This window comes from Zootoca vivipara, chromosome 16 (assembly GCF_963506605.1).
Source record: "Zootoca vivipara chromosome 16, rZooViv1.1, whole genome shotgun sequence".
NCBI lineage: Eukaryota > Metazoa > Chordata > Lepidosauria > Squamata > Lacertidae > Zootoca > Zootoca vivipara.
The window spans coordinates 424,827-442,917 of NC_083291.1; the positions used below are offsets into that span (position 1 = coordinate 424,827).

The 18,091-nt window shown below is 44.5% G+C and overlaps 1 protein-coding gene across 2 annotated transcripts in view; it reads left to right on the forward strand.

The window, feature by feature from the left end:
* Window positions 1–18,091, forward strand: part of LOC118097688 (histone-arginine methyltransferase CARM1) — a 44,119-nt gene that overhangs the window by 13,908 nt on the left and 12,120 nt on the right. Inside the window, exons 2-7 of one of the 2 annotated variants that reach the window (XM_060269152.1) lie at window positions 1,337–1,462; window positions 4,864–4,970; window positions 5,151–5,255; window positions 7,114–7,224; window positions 12,419–12,596; window positions 14,540–14,630. In XM_060269152.1, coding sequence (XP_060125135.1) covers window positions 1,337–1,462; window positions 4,864–4,970; window positions 5,151–5,255; window positions 7,114–7,224; window positions 12,419–12,596; window positions 14,540–14,630 — 718 coding nt within the window. Of the gene's footprint in view, window positions 1–1,336; window positions 1,463–4,863; window positions 5,004–5,150; window positions 5,256–7,113; window positions 7,225–12,418; window positions 12,597–14,539; window positions 14,631–18,091 lie in introns of both variants that reach the window. The other variant, XM_060269151.1, reaches the window with a different exon arrangement.

An 18,091-nucleotide genomic window follows, 5' to 3' on the forward strand; every position in this document is an offset into this window, starting at 1 on the left:
GCTCCACTTGCAGAAACTAATGAAGGAGTTTCGTATGGCATGTTTCTCCTAATAGAACAATTATTGGTGTGGTTGCTCCGAGTTCGGATAGAATTCAGGGAGAATCTTCCTCCATCAGGCAGAAGAAATACAGCAGATCAGGAATGTTAACCTCACCTACACGTTGAGGGAATTGTGTGTTTTGCGAAAAGGTTGCTTCTTTGCAACGATGCCCAGGGTTTCCTGATGTGCCGTCACAGCAGTTCCCTCCCACCGTGACGTTTTATTCTCCCTTCGGTGGCAGAGAATGGAAGACGAAAAGGTCATATCATTTGCCTGATTCAAAGAACCTCCTTGCCTGGTTCAGCCCAGATCCAAACGGACTGTCTCCTTATTCCCACTTCTGTGATGATTTCATCAGAAAATGCTACACCCACATGCTCCGTGAAGTGGTACCACCTTGCCTTGCGCAGGGGAGGGTGCCTCTTGGAATGGGCCTCCACACCTAAAGATGCTTAAAGAAACGGTTTTCGCATTTTGGGGGAAGGTACTTCAGAAAGAAGAAGAATCCCCCCAAAAGCACAGGTCAATCTGGCTGACACCCAATTCCCTATTAATAGGAACCTCAAGGAGGGAAACATGAATGAACCGCTCCCATTCCTCCTCCTCCTGCATGAAAATAACACCCCAGGGATGCTTCCTCTTATAAAAAGTTTCCCGATTCTCTAAAAAGAACCCTTCCATGCTCCGTTTTGTTTTTTATCTATTCCACAATTCTTTCATTACTATTTTATTTTCTGTCTGCTGCTCACTCATAATTCAGTCCTGCCCGCAATTCCTTCAACATATAGTATCTCCAAATGTCCAAATTGGGAGTTTATTCTTCCAAATCCATTTCATCCCTTGAACTCTTCTTTGCTGTCATCTTTGCCGTGTCCACATAGATTTTAAAAATAGTTCTTCCTTCATTGCTATTCCTCCTTCTGGCTGCTGATCTATGTACATCCAGAGATTAATCCTCTTCTTTCAAACATCCATTCTTGTTGTTTTTCACACCGCTGAACATTGAGGGGGGGCGGGAAGAGAGGTAAAACCTCCTTAGAGACTTCATAAATGAAAACATCGCCCTTTCCTGCCCCCGTGACAATTGCACCAGGAACAGCTCAATTAGGCAAAGATGGAGCTGTTGGCATGAATTAAAAAAAACAAGGGGCAGATAAAGACTGAGAAATATATCTGAATTAAAAATGCCAGCCACCAATGCAGGCTGAGGATCGTCCCCCAATAATATATACATATGTATTTACCTGTCTCTGTGTTTGTAATAAGCGCTAACGTGTTTTTTCCCTCCTTGCAGCTGATGGCGTTTGCGTGTTTAAATGCATGGTTAACAAGGATACGGAATATTGCCGTGTGGGAAAAGAGTCCGTCTTGATATCACTCGGCTATAACAATGCCTTACTTCAGTTCAGGTCCCACTCTGGTAAGTGATTGGTGGCATTCACAGTTCTGTACACTTCCAACCTCCCCCAAACCAGTAACTTGGGGGCACTTTCTTGTACACTACTTTGCACGCTACGAGTTCATAGAAGCATAGAATTGTAGAGGTGGAATTGTCCAAAATATTGAGTTACCAATATCTTCACAGGAAACGTAAGGTTTGCAGAAGTACAACTAGAGATGGGAAGGCCTGGGGGGAAACCGAAAAAACAACCAGTTTCCCCCCATTTTCACCCCAAAGCTGTTTTTTCCCCCTGGAAAAATGGGGGGGAAATGGTTTGATATAGTTTGAATATTACACACACATTCAGTTTGGTTAAAGGTAATGGTTAAAGGTAAAGGACCCCTGGATGGTTAAGTCCAGTCAAAAGCACTATGGGGTTGCAGGAGCTCATCTCGCTTTCAGGCCGGTGTTTGTCCACAGACACCTTTCCGGGTCATGTGGCCATCAGGACTAAACTACTTCTGGCACAACAGGACCCCGTCACAGAAACCAGAGTGCATGGAAACGCCATTTACCTTCCCGCCACAGTGGTACCCATTTATCTACTTGCACTGGTGTGCTTTCGAACTGCTAGGTTGGCAGGAGCTGGGACCGAGCAATGGGAGCTCACCCCATGACAGGGATTCGAACCGCCGACCTTCCGATTGGCAAGCCCAAGAGGCTCTGTGGTTTAGACCACAGCACCACCCGCATCCTGCAACAGCTCACTGTAGGCTCTTCTTGTTTGCCTCTATGACTGAAATCTTTTGCACATTGGGCAGCCTTTGACATCTGCTGCTCTGTGGAGAATTTAACAGAAAGAGTTTCATGCTTCTCCATAATGGTGGCAGATTCCTTCAAAGTTTCAAAGTTTAAGTTTCTAGTTGAGCAAGGGATCTTTGAAGAGCAGTCTCTACAAACTTCTAATTGTTTAGAATGAAGTCTATTTGTAAACTGCCCATTGCACCATTGTGTATGACTTGAGAATTATGTTGATTTAGATTTCCAGACCCCCGTTTCACCTGTCTTTCTGGATGCCTGCCCTGAATTCATGCAGAGGGCAGAGCTCTCCTCATTCCTTCCGTTCCACCATTTAAAGGGGCCCCTGACCATCAGGTCCAGTCGTGTCCGACTCTGGGGTTGCGGCGCTCATCTCGCTCTATAGGCCGAGGGAGCCAGCGTTTGTCCGCAGACAGCTTCCAGGTCATGTGGCCAGCATGACAAAGCTGCTTCTGGCGAACCAGAGCAGCGCACGGAAACACCGTTTACCTTCCCGCCGGAGCGGTCCCTATTTATCTACTTGCACTTTGACGTGCTTTCGAACAGCTAGGTGGGCAGGAGCAGGGACCGAGTGACGGGAGCTCACCCCATTGCAGGGATTCGAGCCACCAACCTTCTGATAAGCAAGCCCTAGACCAGGGGTCCCCAAGCTACGGCCCGGGGGCCGGATGCAGCCCAATTGGCCTGCCAATCCGGCCCGCGACGCCGCCCGCACTTACGGCGCACAGCACGGCAGCGCTCTTCCGGGTCGGGAAAAAAGCACCGAAAATCCTTTGTGCACATGTGTATGGGCCTCTCCCGACCCGGAAGAGGTCATTTCTGGTGCACTTCCGGGTCGGGGGAGGCCCATACGCATGCGCACAACGGATTTTCGACGCTTTTTCCACCCTGGAAGCGCGCCGCCGCGCCAGTAAGCGCACGGGCGCATGCGCACGGGCGCGCACTCCCCCGCCCGCCGGCCCGCACAGGCGCGCGCTCGACCGTCCTCCGGCCCGCCGCGAAATCAGCGCGGTGGGAACCGGCCCAAACACCGGTAAGTCTGGGGACCCCTGCCCTAGACTCTGCGGTTTAACCCACAGCCCCACCTGGGTCCTCTAGACAGCTATAAATCCTAGATGGTTTTCTCCATTTCCTGAAGAACATGTGTGCAGCATCTGAGTTGCATCAAGCAAGCCATAAAATTGACTGCCAGTGTTTCTTGTGCATATCGTCTTGTCTTTCCCAAACAATGGCCGTCTATTTAGAGCAGCTCATCCGAGGAATAGTTTGCCCCCCGGCTCACAGGGTGTCCTTGCTGCCATCTTGAGAGGAGCACAGTTCAGCTGAAAAACAAGAGGATTGGTGTCAACCCTGGTTTCAGAAAGGCTGGGTCGAATCTTGCATTTATGCTACAGTGTCGTGGACCTTTGCTTGGCTCCAGAGAAATGCCAGCCTCGGGGGGTGGGAAGAAAGTCTTTCTACCACCGCCAGCAAGGCTCCTCGGCTGTGGGCCATGGCAAGGGGGGCTGAGAGAGCTGGGGAGGAGTTCTAGAGAGCACGTGGAGGCACCTTCTCTATGCAGGTCCATGCTATTTTTAAGATCCCCCCACACCACCCCAGCCCCCCTCATCCCAGCTCACCCCATTTGGCAGGAGCTGCATGGCTGCTTCACAGGTTGAGTGAGCGGGGCTGCAGAGTGAGGGGGGGGATCTTGGTGGATTCTCCAGCTGTTCTAGTGACACATAAATCATAGAATCATAGAGTTGGAAGAGACCACAAGGGCCATCCAGTCCAACCCCCTGCCAAGCAGGAAACACCATCAAAGCATGCTTGACATATGGCTGTCAAACCTCTGCTTAAAGACCTCCAAAGAAGGAGACTCCACCACACTCCCCTGCAGCAAACTCCACTGCCGAACAGCTCTTACTGTCAGGAAGTTCTTCCTAATGTTTAGGTGGAATCTTCTTTCTTGTAGTTTGAATCCATTGCTCCGTGTCCGCTTCTCTGGAGCAGCAGAAAACAACCTTTCTCCCTCCTCTATATGACATCCTTTTATATATTTGAACATGGTTATCATATCACCCCTTAACCTTCTCTTCTCCAGGCTAAACATACCCAGCTCCCTAAGCCATTCCTCATAAGGCATTGTTTCCAGGCCTTTGACCATTTTGGTTGCCCTCTTCTAAACACATTCCAGCTAGTCAGTATCCTTCTTGAACTGTGGTGCCCAGAACTGGACACAGTACTCCAGGTGAGGTCTGACTAGAGCAGAATACAGTGGTACTATTACTTCTATAAATGGTGGTCCGCAACTCTGCTTTCCTTAAGAGCACTTCACCCCAGTGAGCTAACCTGTCTTAAGGGAAGGAACAGGCAGATGAAAGAGCACAGAGTATAATTTGTGGCTTGCTATTTGCACCTTTTGTTCAGCAGAATGTTACACTATGTTTTGCAGAGGGTAGGGAGCAGCTCAGTGATCGCTCAGTTTCTTTCCTTCCACTGCCTACCATTTTGCATGATGTTGTAGTTTTGCATTGCCAATACCACCCCCCCCCCAGGTACCCTAGCAAAGCCTGCTGTGAATTTGAGCGGCCCGCCTTTCAGGCCTCTGTATTTAATTAAATTCACCGTTTCTGTTTCAGAATATAGCATGTTTTCAAATGTGCTGAAGAACTGCAGGAATTGGAATAAGGAGCCCTCTGTTTTCAATCAGAGAACCGAAGACTCCTCTGCAGCTCAATATTTTCAGGTAGAGCTCCATTGCATCACAAACCTAGAAGAGGTAAATCCATTACTTTCCCAGCGTTTCTGCACTTCCTGCTCAGAGCTGGTTTCTGCAGCCATGACTTTGCCCTTTCTGTGTCAAGTGCAGCAGGCAAGGGGGGGAACGGCACCATTTTATATATTTGTTCCTGTTTTTCCTGTTTAGTTTTATGGCTGCTTATCCCAGCAACAAAACATGATGCAGGATTTTGTGCGGACGGCCACATATCACAGAGCAATACTACAGAACCATATAGATTTTAAAGATAAGGTAAGCCCTGTTAGAAGTCTGCCCACCCCAATTCTCTCTCTCTCTCTCTCTGTAAAATATTTTTATTGAATTTTCCATTATAACAGACATTGCAACAAGCCAAAACCACAAAACTACCGAAGAAAAACCAAGCAGAAAAGATTACAGAAGGAATACAGGAAGAAGACAATGTTACATGATAAATAAGCATCCTTAGATAAGGGATAGAAGACAAAATGATTCTTGTAAAAAAAGGATCAGACTTGTATTAGTTGGCCATGTTTTCTGGATATGTGTGTCTTCCTCTTTGTGGCTTAATTCTGGAAGCGAATAATCAGTTATGTTGGCACCCCGATTCTAAATATTTGCACTGGCCCTGCCCACCTGCATTATAAAGAAATGAAGAAGGCAGTATTGTAGATGATAAAAATTAAAATTCATATTTTTCCTTACCTGCACTGATGATAGTCATTGTTTGGATGGGGGGCTTTTATCCATTTCTGCAGTCACACAATCAATCAATCAATCAATCAGTAGCTAAACTGGGTTCGACACAGTCACAAAAACAAATTAATTGAAAAAGTCTCAAAAACAAAAACACAAAATAAATAGCAGAAACAAAAGTGCCAAGCTTAATCTGTTCCGGAAGTTCGTTTGACTTCCGAAATGTTTGAAAACCAAGGCGCAGCTTCTGATTGGTGCAGGCACCCCAGAAACAAATTAACCGACAGCCACATCGGACATCCAGCTTCTGAAAAACGTTTGAAAACCGGAACACGGGCAGGTTTTCGGCGTTTGGGAACCAAGGTACCACTGCAACAAACTTGGACTGATTATTGTCGGAGCTGCGGAAATGCCACAGGATTATTTTCATTAGACTATAAGACTCATTTTTATCGAAAGTACACTTTAAGACTGGCATGTGGTATATGGTTTCCATGGTAACATTAATTTTCTGGTGCATGAGGAGAAATTTGTCCGTTATTACTTCAGGTTTCTCATTTGGTCTTGAACCAACCTAATGACGAGCTTTTTAAGGCCGTTAACTCAGCCCTGCTGTGAACTTTTATGGGGAACCAAACTAGAAGAGTCTGCATGTCAGAACCACATCCCAACACACACACCCCAAACAGAGCCCATGGTCAAGGCTTTGGATTTCCCTGGAAAAAGAGTCCTGGTGATTTACCACTTTACGTCTTTGATTGCACTTTCCTAGGGAGATGCAAGCGATTAAGTGGCATTCTGAGATGCTGGCACTTATAATGTGGGTGCTTATAATGCTTATAATGTGGGTTTATTACATCAGTTAGATCCATTCAATGACTAAAAGGTGACAGGTTTTGCTTTAGTGGCTTGCAGAATTAAGCAATTTTGTTTCAATTTTATTTGCCATGTTTGTATCAGAACAAGTGTACTTTTTTTATGGAAAGGTGTACTTTGATACTGTTGGGTTTTCTTGTCAAACTTGATTGTGCACATCATCACAACCAGAAGTACACTTCCTCTTCAAAGGAAATTGACGCTTGGCTTAAAGAAATACTATATAGTATTTTAAAAATATATACTATTATAGCTTTTTCGTGTATACCATAAGGTTTTTCCCCCCAGGCTGTGGCCCCTATAGCAGGGAAAGGATAGCTTCGGATCCCTGGCAGAGTGGAGAATCTTCATTATCTTGTGCCCTCCGGCATACTCCTTTAAATCTTTCTTCAGGTGAACAGATCTGGCCACCCAAGCCAGTTTATCTGCTTTTTTTTCTGATTGTGCATCATTCAAGAATCTAATAGGCCCATTGAGTGTCTTTTATATTTAGTGAATGCAATAAATTTGAATCTTGGATCACAAACGGAGATTATTTCTCCCCTTCTTTTCTTCCAAGGTGATCCTAGACGTTGGCTGTGGATCAGGAATCCTGTCGTTTTTTGCTGTGCAGGCTGGAGCCAAAAAGGTCTATGCAGTGGAAGCCAGCTCTGTGGCCAAATATGCTGAGGTGAGCACATTGGATTGGGTCCCGCGGCTGAATGAGTTTGGCACGCTTTGCTGTGTGCCACAGAAGCAAGATCGGCATCGGTGTGCTGCAAAGTGAGGAGGGCCAGCCGTTCAAGTTGCTGTTGCCCATCAAGTGCTGCTTCTGTGCAATCCTGATTCTTCCCTCCTCTTGGTTTTGGGATGGAGCCTAGACTTGCTTTCACTTCAGGACCTTTGTTACCAGGGGAGGGCCGTTCTCTCCCTCCCTCGAGGTCTTTAAGCAGAGGTTAGGCAGCCACCAGGGGCAGATCCTCCAGCTCTGGATTTCCTGCCTGGATCAAGGAGTTGGGATGGATGGTCTCCAAAAGCTCCTCCCTCCAGCTCCGGTTCTGGTTCTTTAGTCCACGATCCCAGTTCTGTTTTCAGAGAGGTGCAGGGAAGGGGAACAGACAGAAGCAGCAGGGAAGAGACAAGAGAAGTTCAGAGATATTTTTTTTAAAAAAAAAACTTTTTTGTGTGTCTTGGCTTCTCAATTTGTGTTGTGTTTTTTTATGCACTGTGACACACTGTTACTTTTATTGATTATAGTTTAGAAATTATTTATTGCAATTAAGAGTGAATTTCTGTTTAATTATCATTTGCTGATATTTAATTTTATTGTGTGCTATTATATTCTAATGGATTGTTGAATATTAATTTTATTTGATATAGGTTGTTTATTTAAAGCTACATTTTTATAGTGACATTTCTGTATTGGATTAGATTGTTATAAGGTGTGCGATCTTTGCTGCTTCTTTGACTTGTAAACTGCCTTGTGTGCAGTAATATAGAAAGGCCGTATTCAGATTAAAAGTGAAATGAAAGGGAGACGGTCAGCCCATCAATCTGCAAAACAACCCAGACAACAGATGCAAATCTGGAAGGGACATGTCTCCCATAGCAAATGTAACTGAAACTTTACAAAGAGCTGCTTTGACAAGTCTCTTCAGTGGAAAAGTCCACTGAAGATGCAAAGATTTCACTGAATTAGTCCTAGTCAACAAGAGTTGCATATGGCTCAATAATGTAAAAAACTAAATTTATTTAGAACCTCCCATTGCATGACTGATCTTTTTGCAGTTCCTGAAACCCAGTGAAAGCATTACTGTCTAGGACAGTGGTTCCCAACAGGTGGTCCGGGGACCCCCAGGGGTCTGCGAGCTATGCCAGAGGGGTCCGCAAGATGCTATTAGAATAAAAAATATATTAAATATATTTCGTATGATAACAGATTTTTTGTTTTGGCCGCTTCCTGCATGAGCAGAGTCTAGCGCAAAACTAGAATTAGATAGAAGCAGTAGTTCTGCTGTATGCCGTTAGGTGGCGCTTTACAAACACTACTGTTTTGCAAAGAGGCAGCGCGCGCATTCTACTAACGCTCACCTCCCCAAGATGCTTTGCGCGCGTCGGCTTCATTTGTGTGCTACTGCGCAGGTACCCTGTCTTCTCCATTCCCCTCCCTCCTCCCTGGCGCGCGCTGCCTCTTTGCAAAACAGTAGTGTTTGTAAACAAAGCGTTGTTTTTCGCGGAAGCTACAGTTCGCGTAGTTAAAAATGGACCGTGGGTTAAAAAGTGGTTCGTTAAAACGACAAAGGCCTACAGATGAAGAGGAAGATAATGCATTTGATGTTCAAGCAAGTAAGTCAGTGACTCTCAAACCGATCTTGTCAGTGTCCATTGAACCTAAATCGTCGGCGTCCCTTGAACCTAACCCTTCCAAGATCAGTGTTAAACTTACTGGAATAATTAGATTAGGAATTAGATTTAGGATTAGGAATAAATGGGGGTCCTTGTCACAATAGCGGCTCGATGAGGGGTCCTCGAGAAAATTTTGTTGGGAACCCCTGGTCTAGGAGGCCACAACCAGGCAGCGGCCTCTCCTGGTCCTTGAAGGACTTAACAGCATCAGCCTGGAATGAGTGACATGTCCCCCAATGGGGGGTGCTCCTGGGGCATCCTCAACAGCTTTCTTCGGGAAACAAATGATGTCATTGTTGCCAGTTTTGTAGACCAGCCCAGTAGGGACAAATCAGGAGACTGAAAAGTTACACAAGTTTCGAGTTTAGGAATTGGAAGAACTGAAATCTGCACATAGTGATTACTACCTTTCCCTTTTTAAAAAAGCTATATATAGATGCCATTCAATTAAATGGCTCTGCTGTTTATCCAAAACTCTGGATATCTTAATATATTAGCTGTTCCTGAAGTCATATGGACTGTAATAGAATGCAAAATAATTTGGATTAGATTTAAAATTATGTGCTGTGTTGTCATGTCACAGACATTATTTGGTTGAACATAGAAAATTATAAATGACCAGCTGGTGTTTTAAGTTCAGCGTGCCAAGTTTTCTCCCGCATAACTCCCTAATTTAGACTTACAGTTGAAATGCTGCGATCCTAAGCTCAGTTGGAAATGGGCTCTGTTGAAACAAATGGGGTGTTTTCAGATAAACATGTTTAGGGCTGAGATTTCAGCTACTTGTATAAAGATTAAGGAAGAATTTTGTGTCAAGCTGAAGGGAGTTTATGGCGAGCACTTGAACAAACAGGACATGGGAGCAGCTATGCATGAGGAACAGTTGTCTATGGGGAAGAGGTCAACTTGTGATGGGGATCATTAGAAATAAAAAATTGGCCCTTGAGGAATACAGAGGCTGTGTGTGTGTGTGTGTGTGTGTGTGTGTGTGTGTGTGTAATCTTTATAGGAGCCTTTATTTTCCAAAGAGGCCCAAAGACAAGAAGTGAGCATTCTTACAGATGCTAATGTCATTGTGCTGCCAGGATGAGGGTCTACTGTATACTGAACAAAAGGTGAAATTTGGAAAGGGAAAAGGGAATTAAGTTGCTAGTTGTGTTCTGTTAAGCCTCTTTTTCAGAGTAGTCCCCTTGATTTAATAAATTTCATCTCCTTTCCTTTAACACATTGACCTGGTTTACGTGATCAAATCCTGTCTTAATAAGACAATGCCTGCGTACACAAACTCTTAAGTCCCCACCCCCAGCTCCTTTGCTCCTTCCTTCCATGTGTGTGAGGAAAATAACAGAAAGTCACAGTTAAACTATGGCTTCCTATTGTGTGCGAATGAGGGGCTATGGCTTCTACACAACCCAGGATTCCTAAGCCAGTTCCCTATCCTGGCATAGTTGGAAACTATTAACCATAGTTTTCTGCACACATCATGGGAGACTCTGGTACTTCCTAGTCCCCCCCCTATCTACCCCCAGATTATAGGAGCTCCCAGGAGAGAGTCTCTGAAGATGACTTTAGGACAAGAGATGGGGCTCCGTCAGGGAGCTAAGGACCACTCCGTCAGAGATTGTGCAGTGCAATGGACTGCATCCAATCAATGCCCTTCAGAGTTGCTATGTGTTTTATTTCTATTGAACAACAATGAAAATGATGGAGGATCATTGCTCAGGACAATCACAATTACTAGAAGCTCACAAGATCAGGTAGTAGAAGCCATTCTCGGCATGGGCCAACTCCTTCAACACCAGTTGGAAAAGGTCGAGATTGCCAGCTGTGTACACCAGAAACGGTCCACATTTTGGTACATCCCAAGAGGAGGAGGAGGGGAGGAGGGTTGGCGTAACGCCATAGTCCTTGGGTGGGCCATCTGGCAGTCATAGGATTAACGCTTCCAAGTGCCTCGTCATGCCAGATAAAATAACCAATTTCTAGCTGCTTTATGAAGCACTACAAAAAGCAATATTTTTCCAGCCTCTGCATTTCAACATCTGATGAGATTTTCTAGTTTGTTTCCCTCATCCCAAGCAAATTCTTAAAAAGTCTGTGGCCTTGTTTCAGCAAGTTACTCGGCTGCAATCATAATCCTCAAAAACTTGAGTATTTTAAACTGAAATCTGTTGAATTTTCCCTGCTTAAGGTCAGGCATGTGATCAAACTGCTTCAATGCTATTTTATTGGAGTACGGTGCTTCTCTATCTTGTTTTGCCTGTCAGTAAAATAGATCCTGCTCTGGAAACTCTGGTTAAGGGCAGGTAAGAAATAATAAGAATAAAAATAAGAATAGGCAGTGGTTTGTTTGTTTTTTGTATTAATTAGTCACTTATTATCCCAGTCTTCCAGCCAATGTGCAACGTAAAATGTACGACAAAAATGGAAACACAAATAAAACAACGAATGATCAAAACAGATAAACTACAACAGGCACCCCCAAACTTTGGCCCTCCAGATGTTTTGGGCTACAATTCCCATCATCCCTGACCACTGGTCCTGTTAGCTAGGGATCATGGGAGTTGTAGGCCAAAACATCTGGAGGGCCGCAGTTTGGGGATGCCTGCACTACAACATTCTTTTTGTGGACTTCTACGGATCTTAATTTGCCTACTTGATACCCCTCATATTAGGCGATTTGAGTGTTAGAAACTCAGATATATAAGCTAGGTGTCAAATGGCTCCTTAAACCAGGATTACGGTCGCCTAAACGGAATGCCTGGTTCCCATTTTTGGACAAGACAGCTCGAAAGTCTTATTTTTCAGTATGACTTTTTGATTCCTGCAATCCGTTTGGACTGTGTAGATAAAATATAACGGATAGAATTCAACAGGATGTCTTGTTAGTGTGTGGAAACAGTCCAGATCCAAGGATCGCCAGAGATGCACCTCCAGGTGGTGGAGACGTCAGGCACCATTCTGGCATCCAGGCATCTTCACTTGGGCTCAAGGGGCTCCTAGGGGCAAATGGGCCTGGTGCCTGGCTAATTTCAAACGCTGGGAGCTTTGGGACAAGGTGCCATCAGTCCACAGATGATACTAGTTCTGTTTCTCTGTTAACATTCAACTGATCACTACATTCTGCAGGTGAGAGGCTTCTGCAGGTGCCATCATATCTAGATGTCCTTTCCTCAGGGTCTTTACTACTGTGGCACCTGTCTTTTGAAATTCCTCCTCTTGAATATTCGACAGGTGCCGCCTGTTGTCTTTTGGAAGCCTACGGAAGACCTTCCTCCTCCAACCAGCCTTTTAGGTTAAGATCCTTCCCGATCCGCATCTGTATTGGAATTGTTTTTATTGCCTTATCACTTGTTTGCCATCCTGAGCTCCTTTGGGTGGGATGTAAATCAAATGAAGAACTATTTAATAAATACATATTATTTATAGATGAAAGAAGCTAATGCAGTTTGGGGTTTTTTTATGCCTCCTCATTACAGATTCTAGTACAAAGTAACAATCTCTCTGATAAGATCAGCGTTTTGACGGGAAAAATTGAGGAAATCTCCCTGCCTGAGAATGTCGACGTCATTGTTTCTGAGCCAATGGGTTATATGCTCTTCAACGAGAGAATGCTGGAAAGTTACCTCCACTCCAAGAAGTGGCTGAAGTCAAATGGTGAGTCTGTGTTCCCCAGGAACGAAGTGGAGAACGGGGGATCTGTAGAAAAGGAATAATCTACCAACTTGGATCAGAGTAGTGGTGATTTCGTAGGGTCTTTGGGATACACCCCCACCCCCGCCTCCACTCTCAGAGCGCGTGTTAGTGTCTTTCTGGCATATTTCATATTCCCAATTCCTTCTTGATTTATGCCTCATATCCTCCACAATAAGCTCAGTGCAATAACCCGCAGGTGAGACCACGAATCACCAAGGAGTTCTGTTTCCACTTTCGTCTCCAAATACAGTCTTGGACTCCCTGCTAGAGAGAAACCCTGTCTCAAATCCACTAAGAGACAGCTGAATTTATATTAGAAGCAAGCCTCTCACTCTGAAACTTTCAAGAGGATTTCATTCTAAAGCAACTTTTGTCCTGGGGAGCATCTGGACTAGGGAAATGACAGGATGGGAAAAATTTGCAGCCCATTTCAATGCGCTTCAAGGAAGCAGGGGCTTCATTACAGAGCACCTGTTTAGAATGCTTTGTAGAGAATGTCTGGACAATTATGTCTTGATTTTGCAGAAACAAAACTGTAGCCTAAATAAGGGGGAGTTGGGTGAAGCGTGGAATAGGAAAGTCTGGCAAGATGTTTGACTTAATGCCAAGTCTTCCTCGGGGTGCAGCAAAGATCTCTCTTAGTCTAAACGTTCAAGTCTGTCAGTTCTTTGTCCTCCTACGGTGGTACACTTTGCTGCTTTAAAAGTTAGTCTTTCTTATTGAATAGATGTTCAGTTCCTACCGTAATCTCTGTGCTTCTTATTCAAATCCTGCTTGAATGGCAATGCAGTTTGTACTCATGTTAAGTCTTTTTTGTTCATGATATAAATGCAATGGAGCTGCACTCCCCTTGGTTAATTATTTTTGTTTATAAAGCATTTTAAATCTATGCACTGTGAGATTGCTATCATGAAACAATTTACTCTAAATGAATACTGAATTCAGTGACTACTTGGGAGTAAAGAGTTTTAGGATTTCAGTCTGTAATCTCTACATTCTTTACAATGGCATTGCCTTAGGGCAATGCTACTCCCCATCTCAAACTGTGCTTGCAGAAATGGAACAATTTCTCTCCTAGCTAACATTGGATTATTCCTTAAGTGGAAGTATAATTTCCTAGACAATTCCTGCATCTCCTTCATAGGCTAGTTCATTTCTGCATTGCCAGCTGCACTGGTTTTAACCAATTCACTTATAAAAATGTATTCATCCGGATTTATTTCCATAGTTGTTGGGTAGCTTAAGACCTTATTTAATGGAGGTTTGGATGACGGATTCCTTGTCCTTCTCTGTTTGCGGTACAAGTCTGTAATGTGCTCATGCCTATGTGTTTTGCATTAGATAGTCTGTCAAATGGGCATAAGGTTTGTAAAAATGTTTTGCAGTCTTTTGATATCCTTGATAAACACACAGCATCATTACTAGTTCCTTTATATTGTCAGCCTTGAAGTACCGGTATGTTTAGTGAATATCTGAAACTGTTGATGGTTTGTTTAGTGGCAATGTATTAACAATTATACGTTGAGTCTGTAGATAGTTTTCAGAAATATTATCCTTTTCCTCCAGCTGTAGAAGATGAATGAATGGGGATATAACATTGCCTTTGATTTTAAGGAAGAAAATTTTTAAATACCTAATCACAAGTGAGTTTAAAACGGCAAGGTTTTATCACTCATGGCAGCATACTTGACTTGGCGTCTTAAGTTCTTGATTGTTGCCAGTGGGCTTACAGAAATGTGATCAAGGATTAGAGCATAAATTATTATCCATTCTGGAATTATAAAGAGATAAACTGTTTGAGATGGAGAGCTGATGATGTTTATTGGATGTTTCCAACAAATGTTTAAGTAGGGCTACACAGAAGATTTGAACTTTGCTACTGTATATTATCTTTTGTTCACTAGGAATGATGTTTCCAACATTTAGTGACATTCATTTGGCTCCTTTTTCCGATGAACAGCTCTACATGGAACACTACTCCAGAGCCAATTTTTGGTAATGATTATTTCACTTTTTTCAAAAAAAAAAAAATGCTCTGCAGCATAACAGAGGTCTCAAAATGAAACTGCTTCTTGGAATCAGAATGCAGTGGTGAATTGTATCTGTCAAAATCAATTTCCTCATTTCCTAACCCATTTCTGTTTTGTTGATCTGCAACTGTGGCGCTTACAGCTGAGTCGTGTGGCCATGTTGTTTGTGCATTGATGACTGCTCTCATGTGGTGGCTTGGCACTTCGTAGCATTTGCCGTGTAGTGGCTCCTCACTTGATGGCTTTTTCATTACGAGGCAGAGGCAGGACCTGTCTAGGAAAGCGAACGGCTTCATGCAATGAGATTATCTCTCCAAATAAGCTGACTATAGTCTACAACAGAAGACACGGTACCATGCAGAGAGAGAGATGTGATGAGAGAACTCTTTGTCCTGTATTGCATCAGTATGATGCAGCCGTCGATGGGCAAGGATGCTGCCATCTAGGAAAAAAGAACCTCAGAATTGGCCAAGGCAGTGTTGTGGTTAGAGCTGCCATCCTGTGGTGTCCAGGATGCCTTAGGGCAGGCATGCATGTCCAACTCCCAAGAGACTGCGATCTACTCCCAGTATTAAAAAAACTTTCAGTGATCTTCCCATTGTCATTGGAGGGAGGAGGAGCGGGTCTGGGGTGGGTGGATTGCCCAGAGTTGTGGAGCTTTTGGGGGGGGGAGGATTGCACAGAGTTTTTAAGCTTTTCCCCCATAACTTTTTGGACACAATAAGGATCCTGCGATCTACCAGGATCAGCCGGGGATCCCTGCCTTAGGGCTTCATGTTACTTGCATGTCCTCATCTAAAGAGTTCGGTCACATGCAGCAACGCTGATTCCTGAGATTGAAAAGGGCTCAGGGGCTGGGATCAGAAGATCTTGGGGTTGTATCCTGGCTCAAATTGAGGACTGGGTGGATGTGGCCACATCGCTTATGTTGTCCCAGAACTAAGTGTGCCTTGCTCACGTTCTCATGATGACACTTCTCTCTTCCGTGGCCCTGCCTTTTGGGTTTGGATTAGGGGAGACCTGAGAATTAAGTCAGGGTAACAATCACAACATGATCTGAGAGTTGACCAAATCTTTTCTCCCCTTTCCCATACCATAAGATCTCATTTAACTCTGTGTGCCATCGCACTGTACATTGCTTCTCTTTCCCAACCTATTACCGTATGTAATATTGGGGTGGGGAGGCAGGAGTTTGAGGCAACATGCTATGCAATGGCATCATCTAAAATGTTGTTTTAAATCAGGCATTACAAGGAGGACTGTAGGGAAGATGCACAGCAGCGAGAGCTTCATATCGCTCGTGAAATCTAGTTCCAATGCAGTAGGAATATCCTCTGTGACCTCTGTAAACATTGGTTGCCCACTTTCTGCTTCGCAATTTTCCATTTCTTGCACTTTTCCTTGTGATGGAAAACACAACAGGCTAATGCAGATGGAACCAAAAGCTGCTGTAAAATGAATTAAACCACTGATTTATTTCTTATTAGATCCTGCAGATTTTTTTTCTTCCATTTCTAACTGAGGATCTAGTTGAATTGTTCAGCTTTGAGATTGCTCCATCAGAAGAGAGATTGTGATTTATGAAATGCTAATCCACGGGGTTTCGAAATCCTGCTTGTGTGGTGAGGAACCTCTGGCCCTCCAGATATTGTTGGACCACCCCACCTGCCAGCCCCAGCCAGCTTGGCCAGGGGTCATGGAAACTGTAACCGAACAACATCTGGCAGACCCTATGGCTATCCTACATGGAGACGAGTATTGGTCATTCCTGATTTGAAGGCTTCATTCTTAACTAATACATTGAACTGGAACTGGAATGTTCTATTTTATGCAAAAAGGAAAGCTAGTCATGCTGGTCCATAGGAAAAAAATCCAAATCCCATATCATGACAGTATCTGTTGGGCCAACAAAATGTCACAAAAAAGAAAAAGAACCAAGGGGGGAAGAAGAGGAGAAAAGAAATGCAGGTGGTCAAAGACGTGTGTCTCCTTCCCAAGAAGCCTGGATGCAGCAGCTTCTCGCCTGCATCCTGTAGCATCTAAAGGAGCCTCATTTTGAATGTCTGTTACCTCCTCTCCGCAGACTCTGTTGGGTTGCCCATCGTCCTTCCTTCCCCTCTCTTCTTGCCCCGTGTGTGTGTGTTTTATAACATGTAGCCTGATGAAGATTTATGGAGAACTTGAAATCTTTCACACCATTTTGTGGCATTTGGGTTGACCTCTAAAGTGCTGCTTCAATTTGGATTTGGGGGTTGCATTTTATGTTCATTCCAACTGACCTTTGCTTCTGGGTGCATCCAAGCGGCAGACTCCGTCCTGGGCTCTCTCTTGGTTGCTCATTCACTAAGCCAGACGTATGACATGCGCAGGCAAGCTCCGTAGATGACGCCTGCTGTGTGCATGTTGCTTATCTTTGGGGGTCATCCCGCAGTAGTGCAGGCATGCAGGGCTTCATTGTGGGGGGAGGAAGCCATGGGCACTCAGAGCTTGCACCGGCCTTGGGTGCCAATTGCAGTGTCCACTGGCAGAAGAGGACACAAACTGCTGGAGCAGGCATCCCCAAACTTCGGCCCTCCAGATGTTTTGGACTACAATTCCCATCTTCCCCAACCACTGGTCCTATTAGCTAGGGATCATGGGAGTTGTAGGCCAAAACATCTGGAGGGCCGCAGTTTGGGGATGCGTGTGCTGGAGGGTATGTCCTTTGTGGAGTTGAAACTGCATCTGTTGGCTGCAACTTCATACACCCAACTTAGACTTATTTATACTCCAAGCTTGTTTTCTGCACTGGTGGGTTTGCAAATCTTGTCTTCCCTATGAGCTGTTTTTCCTCCATCTTTATCATTCTTTCTATTTCCAGTTCCTGTAATAACAGAGATAAGCTGAAATGGAACGGTGCCAGCCCATCATTTTGTCGTTTTGTGTGTGCACCGTTTCTGTGTCCCAGCAAGCCAAAGAAGCAACTCAGAGATTTGTTACCTAGGGATAGTTCATGCTTCGTAATCCTAATGAGCAGTCTGAGGGAGAAGCACAACAGTTTCAATGTAAGCTTTGGCAGATTAGAAGCCTCTCTGGAAGTATCGACGCATTGTGCCGTCTTGTGGCCTTTGGGTCTTCAGCTGGAGAAAATGTGAGACTTGGATTTCACAGGGGGTTTTTTAAACAAGGAAAGATTTTGTAAGAAAATGAGAGAGACCTCACCATTGGTTTTGCCTGCTTTTTGAGTATGTTCTTAACATTTATACTGGCAGGGGCAAAATCTTCTTACTCCTGCCCTTGAGGAAAGTAATTTACATTGATGTACAGTACAGTGGTATCTCCGGTTACGAACGGGATCTGTTCCGGAGGCCTGGCCGTATCCCAAAAATTTCGTAACCTGAGGACTACTGCTGCGCACACGTGCAGCACCACAGAGCACTTCTGCGC